The 19,056-nt window shown below is 38.9% G+C and overlaps 1 protein-coding gene across 16 annotated transcripts in view; it reads left to right on the top strand.

The window, feature by feature from the left end:
• Abi1 (abl interactor 1) overlaps positions 1–19,056 on the top strand; it is a 65,660-nt gene that overhangs the window by 15,840 nt on the left and 30,764 nt on the right. For all 16 annotated transcript variants that reach the window (XM_090319048.1, XM_090319050.1, XM_090319044.1 and 13 more), the window contains exon 3: positions 18,823–18,999. In XM_090319048.1, the coding sequence (XP_090175174.1) occupies positions 18,823–18,999 (177 nt within the window). The remainder of the gene's footprint in view (positions 1–18,822; positions 19,000–19,056) is intronic.

The following is a 19,056-nucleotide window of genomic DNA, read 5'->3' as shown; positions in this document are numbered from 1 at the left end:
TACATCATATTTCAAATGACATGTTTAACAAACAAGTATTCAAGAAGGGAATCTCTATATACAATCACTGGCACTTAGATTTTAGAACACAATTAAACTTAGGCTGAGGGTTTGTGTTTCATATATACATATTAATCTATGTAATCAAATATTATGTCTGTAGCGTCATAATTTTTTTTTTTTTTTTTTTTGCCAGTCCTGGGCTTAAGCTCAGGGCCTGAGCACTGTCCCTGGATTTTCTCAAGGCTAGGGCTCTACCACTTGAGCTACAGCACCACTTCTGGCTTTTTTCTATGTATGTGGTATCAAGGAATCTAACCTGGGTCTTCATGCATGTTAGGCAAGCATTGTACCAGTAGGCCAAACTCCTGGCACCAACATCATAAATTTTTATGTCTATGTAGTTATGTTTATATTTCCAGTACCATGTCCATAGCATTCACACCCATCTTTTTGAAGTCTCTCTCATCTACTTTTTTGCTTAGTTTGCCTTGGATTCCCCAGTATTTTTTTTGCCAGTGCTGGGCTTGGGCTCAGGGCCTGAGCACTGTCCCTGGATTTTCTCAAGGCTAGGGCTCTACCACTTAAGCCACAGCACTACTTCTGGCTTTTTGCTACGTATGTGGTCCCGAGGAATTGAACCCAGGTCTTCGTGCATGCTATGCAAGCACTCTACCACTAGGCCAGACTTCAGGCCCATCCCCAGTATTTTTGCTTTCTCTAAGTAGCTGAGATTACAGACATGGGCCATATCTTACCTTTAACATTTTAATGAAAAAAAAAAAGCAAACTTAATTTAAAGCAATTTTTTGGTGAGAATAGCATTTTTTCTCTCAGGAAACTGAATTCTCAATTCTGTTGCTGTAGTGTACTGTGATTTCTTATTTTTCTTGAACAACATGAAAAAAATTGGGCATCACAGGGATATATGATAAGAAAAACACAAGAATTTAGAAACTCCAGGGGTCTTTAGATTAGTTTGTAAATCATTATTTATTGTGAAGTTATAGTTTAGTTCCTATGGTGATCAAACTCAACATCTTATACATGATGAACATGTGTTGTCACTGAGTTTCCACCTGTGGTTTCTTGTAATTTTTTTTTTTTTTGCCAGTCCTTGGGCTTGAACTCAGGGCCCTGAGCACTGTCCTTGGGCTTTCTTAAGGCTAGAGCTTTATCACTTGAGCCACAGCACCATTTCCGGCTTTTTTTTTTCTGTATGTGGTACTGAGAAATTGAACCCAGGTCTTTGTACATGCTAGGCAAGCACTCTATCACTCAGCCAAATTCCCAGCCCCATTTTTTTCTTTTTTAACAGGTCATGGGGCTTGAACTCAGGACCTGGGCTCAGTCTAAGCTTCTCTGTTCAAGGCTAGCACTTTACCACTTCAGCCACAGTGCCACTTCTGGCTTTTTCTGTTTAAATAGTACAGAGGAATTGAATTCAGGGCTTCATGCATGCTAGACAAGCACTCTATCATAAAGCTACTTTCCCAGCCTTCCTATAACTTTATTATTTATTTATTTTATTTTATTTTTGTGGGTCATGGGGCTTGAACTCGGTCGCCCTAGGTGGTGTCCCTGAGCTCTTCAGCTCAAGGGTAGGGTGCCCTACCCTTGAGCCAAGCCCTACTTTCTGTTTTCTGTTTTTTTTTTTTTGCCAGTCCTGGGCTTGAGCTCAGGGCCTGAACACTGGCCTTGGACTTTCTCAAGGCTAGAGCTCTACCACTTGAGCCTCAGCACCACTTCCGGCTTTTTTCTATGTATGTGGTACCGAGGAATCGAACCCAGGTCTTCATGCATGCTAGGCAAGCACTTTAACCACTAGGCCAAACTCCCGGCCCACTGTTTTCTGTTTTCTAGGGATTAGTTGGAGATAAAAGTCTCAGGTCCTTTTGTGCTGGGCTTGATTTGAACCTTGATCCTCAGATCTCAGCCTTCTGAGTAGCTAGGATTACAGGTAGTGAGTTTCAAGATGGTGTAGTTTCATCTGTTAGCAATTTTCTTCTGTATCTGAAGCTCTAATATAATCTTCATAGTTTGCTAGTCTGTCTTAGGCTGATATTTCTTAATTTCTATTCCTGATGTGTTTCTTCCTCTGTAAGGTATTACGTGTTCAGTTGATATATGAGTCAAATTCCAGGGAATGGAATTCGTTCCAGTTATTTTAAGTATGACTTAGGTCTCCATGAATGAATAAGTCTCAGAACTTGTTTAAATCTCCACTGTGGAAGCAATAAAACATTGGTGGTGTGTCACTGGAATTACTGAGTGTTAAGTATGTGATTCAAGGTTTTTGAAGCCAAGACATAGAAATCTTTTGCCACTGTCACTGACTGAACTGCCTTTTGGAATCCAGCTGTTGTCTTCCAGTGCTAGATTCCTTCAATAGCCAAAGAATTGGAAAATATGCTCTTGAAAGAACATGTAGGGGGAAAAAATTATTACTTGCCAGTAGGAAATAACCAAAGCTGGTAGTAAGATCCACAGAGGGCTTTAATTTCTATACCTCATCAAAGTATTTCATTGATAGATTAGATGTTGTGTCCAGAATTCTAATGTTGATTTTATCTTTTTAACTTTGCCAATCAAGAAGGTACTCTTGAGGTAGGGAGTTGGGAGGTTGGAGAACAATAAATGAGCTGGTGGTTTCACATATGTTAAAGTTACGTATGCATCTTTAGCACCTAACATATAATATATATCATATATACCATGTCATGCCTCATTATATTTTTTTATACTTGGAGCTTTTGAAAAACACATCATATCATTAATTTTTAAATATCATTATAGCTGGTACAGTCGAATTCACAAAATATATGTTAGGAAACTTGGTGAGGGATTGTTATGTATACTGTTAAATACTGTCTTCTTATGTTTCTAAAGGTAGAATATGATGGCTTGACCCCTATTATGGCAGATGCATACGGACGTCGAGCAAAACCTTAAATATGCATGGGCATGCTTGATGTGCAGGAAGGGGAATCCTGACATAAGCCTGGCCTTAAACATTCCCTTGTGGGCCTGACCAAAACTTCCTGCCTCCCTAGTCCTATAATAGTCTTTCTGATAGCCTCTGTCTCCTTGCATAGACTCCATAAAAGTCTAACTCCCAACACTACTTCTTTATACAACCTCCATTCCCATGGGAAGGTTGCTGAGGCTTGCTGTTGTGCCTCAATAAACAGTCCTTACCTGTCAGATGAAGAGTCTGGCCTGTTCCCTTTTCCATTTTCCTAACATAGTTAATAAAGAATTGTGATCAGGAAAAAAGTGCTGTGAGCACTGAAAGAACCACATTTGAATTGAGTTTTGGAGAAAGCCTGTGCATATGTGATTTGACATTGGAGTACAAATCACTTCCTGTCTGAAGTAATTGTGTTTAGACCAAGAGACAAGTGGCCTGTTCATTGTTACTAAGATGTAGACTATCAAGTTTGGAATGAGCAATATACATGGAGATTAGTTTGGACAAATAACTCTAAATTACTGGATGAGTTTTAATTTTCCTTTTATTTGGTATTGTTAGGTACTAAGTAAGGTAAAGTATCTTTAGGGACAAACCTACTATACTTGATGTGTATTTCTGTGTAGGTCTGGGCTAATAGCACTCAAGTGACCAGCCAAGATCACTTGAGTTGACTTAAGTTTTCAAACAACCTGTAGTAAACTTGGCTTATTCTAATACTGAATATGCTCAAAAGTGTTTGTGTCTGCCATCATCTTTGTGTTTTGAACATGATGTACTTTATGACCTTTAACTGAGCATTCAGAAACATTGCTGCTGTATACCTTTCTTTTCTTCTTTCTCTTCTCCTTCCTTCTTCCCATCTATTGAGCCTGAATTAAAGGAAAAATACCATGTTTTAGAAATTAGTGACTCTGTTTTACATTTAGGGAAGACAGGAAATTATTTGTATTAAACTTCTGTTCAATATGCTTTTTGGATAAATGAATCATCCAAACCCACATTCCATCTTATATTTATGTCATTGAGGAAATAGACCTCTAAATCTCCTCTCTATTGATTCTAAGTTTGGACCTAACCATTTATTTATTAACTAGAGTTAATACTATAAGAAGAGATTGTTTTACTCATATTTAGAATACAAATTACCTTTTATGAGAAAAGAAACTTTGGAACTGTCCTCCTTACAGCCTGATTATAAACAGCCAGTTTGTGAGTATCATTATAGATCCTGTATTCTTTTGGCTATCTGTGAAACTTCAAACTAGAGCTCAACCTCCTAGTCTGTTGCGGAGTCTTCACAGTAGCTTAATCCTCTTTCAAAGTCTGGAAATAGTTCTTTCACTTCCTATAGTTTACAGTTCAGATTACTCAGCCTGGCATGAAAGGCTCTTTGAACTGGTGTTTTTTAACTTTCATCCTACTTTATGCTGTACTCAGCATCATAACACGTTCCAAACACAAATGCTTGTGTTTCTCTGTATTTCTATAATGTATTTATCTGATCTAGAACTCACTTTATTTTCTGTTCTGCTTAACACCAGCACCATGTGAAGTCTTGGGCATCTCAGGACTGATTCTCTTCTCTAGCCAGCTTGTTTCTATTCCTATCAGTGATTTTAGATGTATGTCTCCTCTGTCTCTCTCTCTCTCTTTTTTTTTGTTGTTGATTGTGGGACTTTAACTCTGGGCCTTGGTGTTGTCCCTGAGCTCTTTAGCCCAAGGCTATAGCCCTATCCCTTCAGCTACAGCACCACTTCTAGTTTTCTGGTGATTAATAGGAGATAAGAATCACATGGCCTTTTTAGTGCCCAGGCTGGCTTTGGACCACAGTCCTTCAGATCTCAGCCCTCCTGAGTATCTAGGATTACAGGCATGAGCCATTGCACCCGGCTTTCCTCTGTTACTTTAAAGGGAATATCATATTTTATCAATATATCTTCAATAAATAATAACTAACACTTAAAAAGGCAGCATGAAATCACGTGCTTTGGAATCATAAAGACATTTTGAAGCTGGGAGTTTGGCCTAGTGGTAGAGTGCTTGTCTAGCATTCATGAAGACCCGGGTTCGATTCCTTGGTACCACATACATAGAAAAAGCCAGAAATGGTGATCTGGCTCAAGTGGTAGAGCTTTAGCCTTAAGAAAGCCCAAGGGCAGTGCTAAGGCCCTGAGTTCAAGCCCCAGGACTGGCCAAAAAAAAAAAAAAGACATATTTTGAATCACAATATGCCACCATGATTTGTTCAGATTACCTAATTTCTCTGAGTTAGTTTTCTCATACAGGAAACTGGCGCAGTAATGTTAACCTTAGAGTTTTAATGAGAAATTGTAGATACAAAACTTTTTTTTTTTTTTTTTGCCATTCCTGGGCCTTGAACTCAGGGCCTAAGCACTGTCCTTGGGCTTTCTCTAGGCTAGAGCTCTACTACTTGAGCTTTTCTGTGTATGAACCCGGGTCTTTGTGCATGCTAGTCAAGTACTCTGCCACTAGGCCAAACTCCCAATCCTATATAAAACTTTTAGAGCCAGGTGCGGTGGCTTATACCTGCAATCCTAGCTACTCAGGAGGCTGAGATCTGAGGATAGCAGTTCAAAGCCAGCCTCAGCACTAAAGACCTTCAGACTTTTATCTCCAATTAAACACTAGAAAACTGGAAGTGACACTGTGGCTCAAGGGGTAGGGCAGCAGCCTTGAGCTGAAGAGTTCAAGGACAGCGCCCAAGCCCCGAGTCTAATAAGCCCCACAATTGACAAAAAAAAAAAAAACACCCCAAAACAAACTTTTAGTCGCCGGGTACTGGTGGCTCATACCTGTAATCCTTGCTACTGAGGAGGCTGAGATTTGAAGATTGTGGTTCAAAGCCAGCCTGGGTAGAAAAGTTGGTGAGACTCTTTTCTCTCCAATTAACCACCATCTCTAGTTAACCACTGGAAAACGAAGTGGAACCAGAAATGGCCCAAGTAGAAGAGTATTAGCCTTGTGCAAAAATAGCTCAGTGACAGCACCCAAGCCCTGAGTTCAAGACCTATGACTGATCTAAAAACAAAAAAAAAACAGCCAAAAAACTCAGTTGAGGGAATTATGTAAATAAACATAATAACGAAGTGTTGTCATTAGTCATTTTTACCAACTATTCCTTTTGTAAAATTAACCTCATGTTCTTACTGTTTTCTGTTTAATTTCTTTTTCACTCCAATAAAAAGTTAATAAAGTTAACTCCCCCCCCTTTTTTTTTTTTGGCTAGTCTGGGGCTTTCTCAAGGCTAGAGCTCTACCACTTGAGCCACAGCACCATTTGCAGCTTTTTCTGTGTTTGTGCTAACAAGGAATTGAACCCAGGGCTTCATGCGTGCTAGAGAAGCACTCTACCACTAGACCACACTCCCAGCCCTTCTTAACTATGTATGCCCTTTTAGATATTTCTTTTTCTCCAGTTTATAACCGAAGTTGTTGAATACACTACCTCATGGCACTTCTTTCTTTGACATAGGCATGCCTTAATCCATTGTGATTTGACATTTATTTCCCTTCTACTTGGCTGGTATTTTTGTAGAGATTGTCAATTCTGTGTTCTCATTCTGGTAGCATATTGAAGCCTTTCCTTTTGCTTTTATTTGATTTATTATTATGTTTATGTACTTATTTATTTCCCTTTGAGGTAATTTTAATAATTATTGGCTTAATTATTAAGTTGAAGAGTGACCTGTTTGTGGGTCACTCTATCCCTTAGTGTTTTCCCCAGTTTGCGAAAGAATAGATCTCAAGTCTTCAAATTATTAATATGGCACTTTAGAAAATCTGTAGTTTTTTGCAAATGGGGCATAGATGTTAATTTTGTTTTTAGAAGATTCTTCCTTTAAAAAGTAAAACAATTACCAGCTATTTGGTTTAGAATCACAATAGCTTACTTAGTGTGTTTACTCAGAGTATTTTTGCCAGTGGTTTGGAATTGTTAGTGTGGAGAATAAAAGCAATAGATGAAGTGAATTTGAATTTGTAGTGAATGCTATGCTTGATTGTTCCAACTCTGCCTTGTTCTTTTTTCTCCCCTGGTAGTATTGAGGTTTGAACAGAAAGCCTCATGCTTGCTAGATAGGTGCTATACCAGTTGACCTCTGCCTTCAGTTTTTTTGGTTTAGCTATTTTCAGAGTCTTATATTTTTGTGGGGGAAGGGCCTGAACCAAGTTCCTCTTATCTACTCTCTGTGAAGCTGGGATGAACTACCAGACCAAACTATTAGTTGAGATAAGTTTTTGCCAACCTTTTGACTATGGTGAAATCTAATCGCCATCCTCCGATCTTTATCTCCTAAGTAGCTGGGGTTACATGTGTGAGCTACTGTTTGACTTCTCTGCCTTGCAATTCTTGTGAAAATACCAGTTATCTGCTATTCAACTGAGAAATGGAGCAGTTTGGCTTCTACCATGTATAAACAAAACAATAACAAAACTCTAGAAAAGCAAACAACAACAAAAAAAACCCAGAAACGAAAATCCTAAAGAAAAGTCTCTGTGCCTATTACTTTTATTAAAAACTCACATTAACTACTATCAGATGATGTCATGTCAATCCTCAAACTTTGCATTCAGGGGAAAAGCTAGATTACAACTATGGCATTGAAGCAAGTATGACCTTGTTTTCCTTTGCTTCCCTGGCTTCATTCATTAACCTTTTTTGTTTCATATTCTGTTTCAAACATCCCAGTTTACTAACTGTTCCAGCATTGTCTTTTTTTGGCCAGTCCTAGAGCTTGAACTCAGGACCTGGGCCCTGTCCCTGAGCTTCTTTTGCTCAAGGCTAGGGCTCTGCCACTTGAGCCACAGTGTCACTTCTGGCTTTTTCTGTTTATGTAGTGCTGAGGAATGGAACCCAGGACTTCATGCATGCTGGGAAAGCATTCTACCACTAAACCATATTGCCAGCCCCCTAAAATATGGCAAAATAATACTTTGTAAGAGACCAATGTAGTTTACTGTAATAAGAATTTTTTTTCTTCTTTTTTTTTTTTTTTTGGGTCATAGGGCTTGAACTTGGCTTGGACTCTGTTGCTGAGCTCTTCAGCTGAAGGCTGCTGCCCTACCCTTGAGCCAAGCCCCACTTCCCATTTTCTAGAGGTTAATTGGAGATAAGAATCTCAGATCCTTTTTTGCCGGGCTAGCTTTGTACCTTGATTCTTAGATTCAGCCTCCTGAGTAGCTAGGATTACAGGCATGAGCCACTGCCCCTGGCTTGTCATAAGAATGTTTAATCCAACTAATCAAGAATGATTTATTTTGGTATAATTTGTCATTAATACTATCTGATTGAAAATTCTTTGACTTTTGAATTGCTAGTGGTACTTGAAAACCTCTGAGGCATAAATATTTAATTATGCAGAATTTATTTTTGAAAAAGCTCTGTTGGTTAAAAACAAATAGTACAACATTTTATTTCTCCATTTAGCTCTGAAATAATTTGAAAAACTCAATTGAGGCTGTCAAAATTACTGTTCTATTTTTAGATTGTTTCCCCTTTCACTGGTTTCCTTTTTCACCACCTGCAGTTTTCAGTGCAGTTGCATGTGTTCATTCCTTTTAAACTCCCACCCCAACTAGCTTGGCATTAGAAGTAGCTTCTAAAAAGCTTTAGAAACATTATGTTCGTTTTTTTTTTAAATTAGCTAACATTAGTTATAGGAAAGAGTTTCATTTGTTACATTTCCAAGGATGTTTACAATGTATTCTAGTCAATCTCACCCCTTATTTAACTCCTGTTGGTCAATTCCAACATTTTTCATTGTTGAGGCATTTATTATTTGAAAATCATGTGTAAATTTCAAGCTTGCTGGGAGCATGGCCTAGTGGTAGAGCGCTTGCCTAGCATGCAGGAAGACCTAGGTTTGATTCCTTGGTACCTCATATGTAGAAAAAGCCAGAACTGGTACTGTGATTCAAGTGGTAGAGCTCTAGCTTTGAGAAAGCCAAGGACAGTGTGCAGGCCCTGAGTTCAAGCCCCAGGACTGGCAAAAATGAAATAACAAAGCCTTCACTGATTAAGTTCATTTAAAATCTTCCTGAGAAAAAAATTACTATTGATTAAAAGGCCCTTTGCTTGGCAGAATGCTTTGATTATAGTTTATCTTTGATATTATATTATTGTGTTACATATTAGCATACAGGACTTTACATTCTTTTTCCTTTTTTTTTTTGCCAGTTGTAGGGCTTGAACTCAGGGCTTGGGCGCACTGTCCTTGGGCTTTCTCAAGGTTAGCCCTCTACCACTTTAGCCACAGTACCACATCTGGCCTTTTATGTATATGTGGGGTACCAAGGAAACAAACTCAGGGTTTCCTGCATGCTGGATAAGCACTCTAGCACTAGGCCATGTTCCTGGCCTATATATTTTTTAAAAGATCTCTCTTCTTGGTATTTAAGTGGATTGAAAAACACAGTGTGGCTAGGTGTGGTGACTCATGCCTCTGATCCAGGACACAGAGATCTGCGGATCATGGTTCAAAGCCAGCCCGGGCACTAAAGACCTTGAGACTATTACAAATTTTAATTCTTAGGTATGATACAGTAGAGTGAAGAATAAATGTAAACCCTAGATCTTATATTTAGAAGATGAAACTGTGACTTAATGTTCTCTTTTTTAAAAAGTTCATATTCAGGGGCCCGGAGTTTGGCCTAGAGGTTAAAGTGCTTGCTTAGCATGCATGAAGACCCGGGTTCTATTCCTCCGTACCACATACATAGAAAAAAGCCGGAAGTGGTTCTGAGGCTCAAGTGGTAGAGCTCTAGCCTTGAGAAAGTCCAAGGACAGTGCTCAGGCCCTGAGCTCAAGCCCAGGACTGGCAAAAAAAAAAAAAAAAAAAAAAAAAAAGTTCATATTCAGCTGAAATCTGTTTAGATAAAAATGGTTATTACTAAATTAAGCACAAATATTTTTTAGATGACTGTAAGTGTTCTGTACTTTGTCTTAACATTCTCTAAAAATTTTAATTTTAAATCATGGTTAGTTTATGAAGGGGTTTCAGTTGAACATTTTGGTTTATGAGTAAAGAGCATGTTTTCAGTGTCACTCCTTCCATAACTGTTGCTCTTCTCTCTCCCAAACCCATGCTTACATTCTCAAGTAGGTTGGAGTTAGAAAAATGGCATTGGCTGATACTGAAAAATTAGGCAGGAAGGAAAATATTAGTTACAGAACCATTTCTTACTAGGAGACAACATTTCAGAATAATTTGTATTTATTTTTTTTATTACTTTGTTTAAAACCCGAGTCCAATCTTGTAGCTCATCTTTTAAAATAGATGTATTTCATAGTGTATTGTATATATAGATCATTTAGAATCAAGTTAACTTTGAAGTTGATTGGGACCTTGTTTTCATCTTATTGAGCAAAGTCCTGTAACACAGCATTTTGGGCATAGAGCCATTTCTAAAGACTGAGCCAAATAAGCAGCAACAGAGAAAGATTGTCTCTTTCTTGGCTGAAGGCTTTCTCTGTGTAGCTTGTCTTGGGGTTCTTTAACTTTTTCTGGGTGTTTTTTTAAAAATTCAGGGTGCAAAAGTACTTTTCATTATATAGTTATATTTTCAGCAAACATTGTGATTTTATTTATATATATAAGGTTTTGTTTGAAATCTACAATGCATTTCTTTAGTGGCAATTGTACCATGCCTTGTAATCTCATTTCATGGAAGATACGTGAAACAACCAAGTACTGTTGCTGTGCTGTTCTTTCTTGCCTTCTCCCCAGTCTTTGATATGACATTTTCCTGGAAGATCCTTAAAAGAGGCATATGCGCTCTTTTCCTTTTTAAAATAGCAAGGGAAAGAAAGGAGAACACACACATCTCCCCCCCTTGTTTCTCCTTTCTTCCTTTTTGTGCCAGACCTGGATGTTGAACTCCTAGGCTGGGCATTATCCCTGAGCTTTTTTTTTTTGTTCAAAGCTAGCACTCTATCACACTTAGGCCACAGCTCTACTTTTGGCTTTTTGGTGGTTAATTGGAAATAAATCTCATGGATTTTCTGCCTGATCTGCCTACAAAACATCTCAATCCTCAAAGCTCAAGCCTCCTTTATAGCTAGGATTACAGCACAAGCAGCCATGCCCTAGCAATAATTCCTCCCCCCCTTTTAAACTTAATGCCTGTATAGGCACTAAAATCCCAAGATTCTGTGAATTCACCATTAAAAACTAAAAAGTAAGCAGTTCTGTACTTCCTGCCTGCTTACTTTTCTCTAAACCCTGAAGGAAATGTGTTATTTTTCTTGTCCATAATTTTAAAATCATTTCTTGTTTAATTTTTATCTTGCTGTCTGTAAAATGGATCCATGTTGTGTATAGTCTAGGTTGGTTTATTTTTAGAAGATTCATGGCCAGGCGTGGTGGCTCAGGTCTGTAAACCTAGCTTCTCAGGAGGCTGAAATCTGAGGATGGCAATTCAAAGCCAGCTTGGGCACTAAAGTACATGAGACTCTTCTCTCCAGAAGTAGAGAGAAAACTGGAAGTGTCGCTATGGCTCAAGGGTGGTAGCCTTGCGCTGAAGAGATCAGGGGCAATGCCCAGGCCCAGAGTTCAAGTTCTATGACCAACAACAACAACAACAACAATGAAGAAAGAAAGAATTACTCTTACTGAAACAACTGTCACTTGGTGAACATATGCACATTGTTACAATACAAATATTCCAAACCTGTTGCCTTTCCCATGCTTACTTCATGTGGTGTCCTGTCATAAGGAGTATTGTGTATTGTTGGACAGGTTGTAATTAGGACATTGGTGAGTCAGAAGAAACTTTCAAGTTTGTGTGTGGGAGTCTGTGGGTAATACTAGAGTTTGAACTCAAGGTCCTAGAGAGTTAAAAAGAAGACATTTTGAAAAATACAGTTTGTGTGTGTGTATGTGTGTGTGTATGAGTGCTTTAATTCAAAGCCTGGGCACTGTCCCTTAGCTTGTTTGCTCAAGGCTAGCACTCCATGACTAAGCCACATCCCCAGTAGCTTTTATATTGACAGCAGTGACGATATTTGATGATCATCAAAAATAATGAGGAAAGGTGGTCAGAAATCACTTTTGTTTCATTATAAAAACAATTGTTTTGGGTGGGGAAGGGGGAAAGGGAAATGGGGACCATGACATGTGAAAGGGTATCAATGTGTGGGAATTAAGGCACCATTTATCTGGCAAATATCATGTAACCCTTCTATTAATTACAATAAAAAATATATTAAAAAAATAGGAAAGAAATTAAAAAAAATTGAAAAAAAAAACAAAACGGACCATGAGATTTCTTCTACATAATACAGAAAAATGAGATGCAATGAACAAATGCAAGATTTAAGCATAGGTAAAACATTTTAGGAATGTTTGGTGAAATTTTAATATACACTGGATATCACATGATCTTACTTCAATTAATGATGATAATCTAGTACAATAAAATATATTGTTTTTATAAAAAAAACAATTATTATTATTATTATTTTTTTGCCAGTCCTGGGCTTGAGCTCAGGGCCTGAGCACTGTCCTTGGACTTTCTCAAGGCTAGAGCTCTACCACTTGAGCCTCAGCACCACTTCTGGCTTTTTTCTATGTATGTGGTACCAAGGAATCGAACCCGGGTCTTCATGCATGCTAGGCAAGCGCTTTAACCACTAGGCCAAACTCCCGGCCCCCAAAAAACAATTGTTTTAAGGACTAAGGCATCTCAGATTTTGTCTTATGCAGACAAGTAGCCTCCTACTCTTTTTTTTTTTTTTTTGCCAATCCTGGGCTTGGGCTCAGGGCATGAGCACTGTCTTTGGGTTTTCTCAAGGCTAGAGCTCTACCACTTGAGCCACAGCACCACTTTTGCCTTTTTTCTGTGTATGTGGTACCAAGGAATCAAATATGGGTCTTCATGCATGCTGTAGGCAAGCATTCTACCACTCGGCCAAACTCCCAGCCTGCCCTCCTACAATTTTGAAGATTGCAGATAAAAGTTAATAGAGACTCATGGAATATGAAACATAGGACTTTACTCTTGAGAATAGCAGAATGTGCTCATTTGCCAGACTCTCAGCTCTGCAGAGGAATGTAAAGAGAACTGAGTAATTTTTTGGTGATCTATCTCCTGTAATGGAATCTAGTCTGTTATAGGAGAGTACTTCTAGTATAGGAACATAGACTTCAGTAGTTAATAGTGAGTGGTAAGATCTTTAACCTGGAGGAAAATGACATCTTTATTATACTTGACAATAAACAAACCTGTTCTTTGCTCTTTAGGATACATTATTTCTATACTTCAAGACTCTTTTCTTTCCCTCCTTCCCCCCCTCCCTCCCTCCCTCCCTCTCTCCCTCCCTCCCTCCCCCCCCCTCTTGTTCGTTCTTTTTTTCTTTTCCAGTCCTAGCTTGAACTCAGGACTTGAGCACTGTCCTTGGGTTTTCTCAAGGCCAGAGCTCTATACTTGAGCCACAGCATCACTTCCAGCTTTTTCTATGTATGTGGTACTGAGGAATCAAACCTGGGTCTTTGTATATGCTGGGCAAGCACTCTAACACTAGGCCAAACTCCTAGCCCCTCAAGTCTGTTTCTTATATAAACGTTTTAACCAAGTAGAATGGAATGAAATTCAATATCTGAAATGAGTGATCTAAATATAATTGTCTTCCAACAAGATTGATTCTTACTTTCTGTACTTTCTTAGCTAGTAATAGTTCATTTGGTTATGCAGCTTCACTAATTAATCCTGACAGTAAAGGTTTGGACTAGACCTACTTGTCTTATATGACCATTAATTGAGGTTACTATCCACAGGATAGCAGGATGAGGCCAAACTTCAGTGTTGACCTCAATTATACTCCCCAGGACTTGAGACCCAGATAGCTGGAAAAAAAAAACAAAACAAAACGTACAGAACTTTTAGAATCAGTCTTAGCCATCTGGCTTTCTCTTTTAAATTTTTGTCTTGACTTTCAAGTTGGCCTAAGGGTTTAATCTAGGCACTGTAGGATATATTTCTCAGATTTGGCCTTGTTTTGCAAGAATGAAGTGTTAGAGCTTTTCTGTCAACTAAAACAATTCTGTCTGCTGAGAATGTTTGTAGGGCCAAGGTGATGTCATTAATTCCTTCAGTTAATGTCTGGAGCACATTTCCCACCAAATTGGATGACTTCCATTGTAGGAATAACTGCCTCAGAATACACATGACTACCTTGTTAATTTTCTGCTAATTTTTCCTACAAGCCTTGTTTTAGAGAGATCCCCAAATTGGTTATTTCCAATGTAGTATCTACTGAGTATTGAGGAATGTGTATTTAATGTGATGCTGAGAATCATTAGCATCCCAAAGCGTGGTGCAAGGAGAAGCCTATGTACCTATAACAGTTGTACTCACAGCCCTCCTTTGCCCATTTTTTGGAGTTAGGTTTTATTTTTTGTTGTTGAGTATTAAGAAGATTCTTTCAGCATTAGTGTGATATGTTTGTAGGCACCTTGAGGAAGTGTCAGCAGTAATGTACCACTGACTATTAGAAGGGGAAAGTTAAAGGTTTGATGTGGCCATTCAGCTAGTAGTTTGCAATATGACATTTTGCAGTGTTTACCAGTTCGGGATGAGGTGGTATCTTTTTTATTGGGTGCACAGTCTTTCTTTTTCCTTTTCCTTTTTTCTTTTGGCCAGTCCCGGGGCTTAAACTCAGGGTTACCACTGTCCCTGAGCATCTTTCTGTTCAAAGCTAACACTCTACCACTTGAGCTGTAGCACAGCTTCCAGCTTTTTCTGTTATGTGTTACTGAGAAATGGAACCCAGTGCTTCATGCATGCAAGGCAAGAGTTCTAAGCACATTCCCCAGTCCCAGGAGCAGTCTTTTTATTTTGTGTTTTCTCTTTGAGATAGATTTGTCATTATGTCTGGTATGATAGAATGGTAGCAGTGGTAACAGTCTGAGCCCTGCAGACTTTATCCCACAGTTTGATCTTATCAGATGGTGACCTTTACTATCGTTATTTATAAGGTGCTTCCTCTTGTCTGAGGTTCTAATCATGAAATTATTTCTTCAGAGATTGCTGCTTAAAGCAGGTAACGTATCCCCCTAGTATCCTAAATGTTTGCTAAAATTACCTAACATAGATATGTTTCATCTTTGGTCTTACTTGGAGCAACAACAACTATTATTACTACTGCTACTTATTCTTCTTTCTCTTGTTCTTGATCTTCGTACGTTTTTATACATTTTCAAGTGATTTATATGACAAGTATACACAAATTGAAACTCTTCCTTTTTTGGGGGCGGTTGGGGGATTGGTCATGAGGCTTGAACTTGGCCTGGGTGCTGGCCCTGAGTTCTTCAGCTCAAGGCTGCCACTGTACCCCTTGAGCCACAGCTCTACTCCCGGTTTTCTGGTGGTTAATTGGAGATAAGAGTCTCACGGACTTTCATACCCGCGCTGGCTTTGAACCATGGTCCTTAGATCTCAGCCTCCAAAAGTAGCTAGGATTACAGGTGTCAGCCACCAGCGCCTGGTCTTCCTTGGAAACTTCAAATTAAAATAAAAATATAAAAAAAGTCCAAAATCATCCCCAGCCATCTTTTTATTTGAAGTACTTGAGGTTGAGTTATGGGGAATGCTAGGAATACCTCAGCAATATTGAATAAAGGTCATTTCCTCTCATTTTTGAATGGTGTGATAGTTGCATTGTGATTGGCTAAATAAAAGTTGGGATGATTTTGGTACATCCATAGACTAATTTATTGTGTGATAACCTTATTGTTATAAGCCATTCTTGATTGTACATATCAAGTTAACAGCTATAGCTACTTTGGTTTTTTTGCAAGGACAATGAGTCTTGTGTTCTTAGGTTGACTTGCATAGTGGCATTATTAATTTTAGGTGCCCACCTTAATGTGGACTATTGCTTCACTGACAAGGTAATACCTCTTAAAATCTTTGTCCTTTTTCTTCTGGGTGCTTGTCCTGGGGCTGGAACTCAGGGCCTGGATGCTGTCCCTGAACTCTTAAGCTGTCACTCTGATTTTCTGGTGGTTAATTGGAGTTAAGAGTTTCATAAATTTTTGTACCTAGGTTAATTGTAGATAAGAGTCTCACAGAGGGCCGGGAGTTTGGCCTAGTGATAGAGTGCTTACCTAGCATGCATGAAGACCCGGTTCAATTCCTCGGTACCATATACATAGAAAAAAGCCAGAAATGGTGCTAAGGCTCAAGTGGTAGAGCTCTAGCCTTGAGAAAGTCCAAGGATAGTGCTCAGGCCCTGAGCTCAAGCCCACGACTGGCAAAAAAAAAAAAAAAAAAAAAAAAAAGAGTCTCACAGATTTTTTTTTTTGAGGGGGGGGGTGGGTGGGTCATGGGGCTTGAACCTGGGCACCATCCCTGAGCTCTTCAGCTAAAGGCTACTCCTACCCCTGAGGCAAGCCCCATTTCCCATTTTCTAGAGGTTAATTGGAGTTAAGAGTCTCAGGTCCTTTTGTGCCCTGGCTGGCTTTGAACCTTGATCCTCGTGAATCACCATCAGCATTTTAATCTCCACTGTAAAGTCCTTAAACTAGTCAGTGTTTAGTAGGGTTGGGTTTGTCTAAGAGAAAGTTTTCCTAGAGGGTCAATGCTTTATCTTACCAGATAGGACCTACTACCAAAATAACTGAGGCTTTGACTTGTTTAGTTCATGAGGACAATGTTGGTTAGATAGTCTGCTGAAAAAGTTGTTGGCACTAAGATAACTAGTTTTGTCATTCTTTAACAAGCTTTTATCATCTTACAAGAAAACTAGCCACAAAGATTTGTCTGATTCTACCCAAAGTAGGCACAGAAATTTCTCCTTTCCACCTTCAGTATGGATACATGCCTCTGTAACTATCGTCTGAAATGAAGCAGGATCTTATGTGCCTCCCTCTCCTACAAATTTTAATTCAAGTTGTTCATGGGGCAGGCCTTTGATTGAGACTGTCAGCTTGATGAAGAACATCTTCCTTCTGGCAGATAGTTGGCAGTACCAGGAAATTGTTCAGGCTGCTGTCTGAATCTACCTACTTCTTGGTATTTAGCCTAACAGTCTCTGTTAATTTAACCTCATTAGTAAGCAATAAAAGGAAGGAACATTGAATAATTCTCACAAGTTTTTCTGAATTCATTAATCAGCCTTTCCTTCCATTATTAGAGAGTTTGGTCTTGTCATCATTTTTTTTTTCCTTTTTTCTTTTCCAATTGTATTTTATTGTTGAGGTGAAGTAAAGCAGGGTTGCAGTTACATTCATCAGGTAGTGGGTACATTGCTTCTTGAACAATGATACCCTTCCCATGTTTTTCTCCCAGGTTCCCTCCCTCTTGTATCATTGCCAAAACGCAAAAATTGTGAGTAGTTGCAGATTTCACCTTTATAAATGCATAGGTTAACCTTAGCCCAATTTCATGGATTTTTTTTTGGGGGGGGGTTAGTTGTGGGGATCCTGGGCACTGTCCCTGAACTCTTCAGCTCAAGACTACTGCCCTACCCCTTGACCTGTGGTGCCACTTCTGGTTTTCTGGTAATTAATTGGAGATAAGCATCTCACAGACTTTTTAGTGCCCGAGCTGGCTTTGAACTGAGATCCTCAGATCTCAGCCTTCTGAATAGCTAGGATTATAGGCCTGGGCCATCATGCCTGGCTAATTTCATGGATTTTTTTTTTTTTTTTTGCCAGTCCTAGGGACTGAACTCAGGGCCTGAGCACTATCCTTGGGCTTTTTTTCTCCCTCAGGGCTAGTGCTCTTACCACTTGAGCCACACCCACTTCCGGCTTTTCTATGTATTTGGTGCTGAGGATCGAACCCCGGTCTCCGTGCATGCTAGGCAAGCACTCTAATCACTAGGCTGTACTCCTGGTCCTAGTTTCATGGATTTTGTTAGAAGACCCGAGACTCATAGTCAGTAACAAAGGATATCATCTCTCATGACATTATAGTAGCCACAGTGTCAGTAATTGCACTAGTAACAGTCTCAGTTTCCATTGAGTACTGCAAAGAGAGACAGACAATTGATGCCTGTGCATTGTTGAGTGAATTATAGGAGAAGGCTTGCAGGTTTAGAGAAGCAGATCTTTTATGATGGGCAATAAACAAACCTTTTCCACCTTTGTCTTTAAGAGGCACATTTATCTCTGTTATAGGAACAGTAAGCCAAGCTGCTTTTAGCTGTCTGAGGAGACACTATTTTCTAAGGCTGCTTACTGTTTAAACATTCAGAGCAAAGGAAGTTAATACAACTTCTCAGAAGATATACAGAAGTGCTTGTAAGCTGGAAACTGGGAGGATTATGGTTTGAGTAAAAATCTGGGAAAAAGTTAACAAGACCCCATCTCAACCAAGAAGTTGGGCTTAGTAAATGTCCCTGTCATTCCAGCTACAGGAGAGGCCATAAGTAAATTGGTTTGAGCCAAATACATGACCATAACCTGAAAAGAAACTGAAGAAGGGCTGTGGACATGGCTCAGAGTGGTAGAACACTTGCCTGGCAAGTGTGTGTGTGTGTGTGTGTGTTTTGTGTTCATGTCCACTAAATAAAATGTAAGCAGGACTTTTAAAGCAGGACTCCTCCCTCCTGTATACTCCCAAGTTTTTAGGAAACAAATTGCTTTCCTGGTTGTTACCTTTGGATCAAAATCCAATAAATTAGTGTTCTAAATTATCTTTAAGTATTTCCTGCTTTGAGCTTTGCGGGAATTAACTTTGAAGGGAAAGATAAAATATTCACTGGAAAAAAAAATATTCACTGGAAAATTTCCAAGTGGTACAGTTCCATAGTTCAATATATATGGACATTGCATAGTGTGCCATGCTAAATAATACTTTCTTGCTTTCTTCACATTTAAAAAACAGACTGTGGATATTCATAAAGAGAAAGTGGCTCGAAGAGAGATTGGTATTTTGACAACAAATAAGAATACATCAAGAACTCACAAAATAATAGCACCTGCAAATATGGAGCGCCCTGTACGATATATTCGGAAACCTATTGACTACACAGTTTTGGATGATGTGGGTCATGGTGTCAAGGTAAAGATTTTTTGGTGTTATGTTTGCTTGAACTAAGAACTAATTTGTATTCTCAAA

Source organism: Megascapheus bottae, chromosome 26 (genome assembly GCF_031878675.1).
Source record: "Megascapheus bottae isolate mThoBot1 chromosome 26, mThoBot2.hap1, whole genome shotgun sequence".
Lineage (NCBI taxonomy): Eukaryota > Metazoa > Chordata > Mammalia > Rodentia > Geomyidae > Megascapheus > Megascapheus bottae.
Note: the sequence above shows the minus strand (reverse complement) of the source record. Positions and strands in the feature narration are given on the sequence as shown.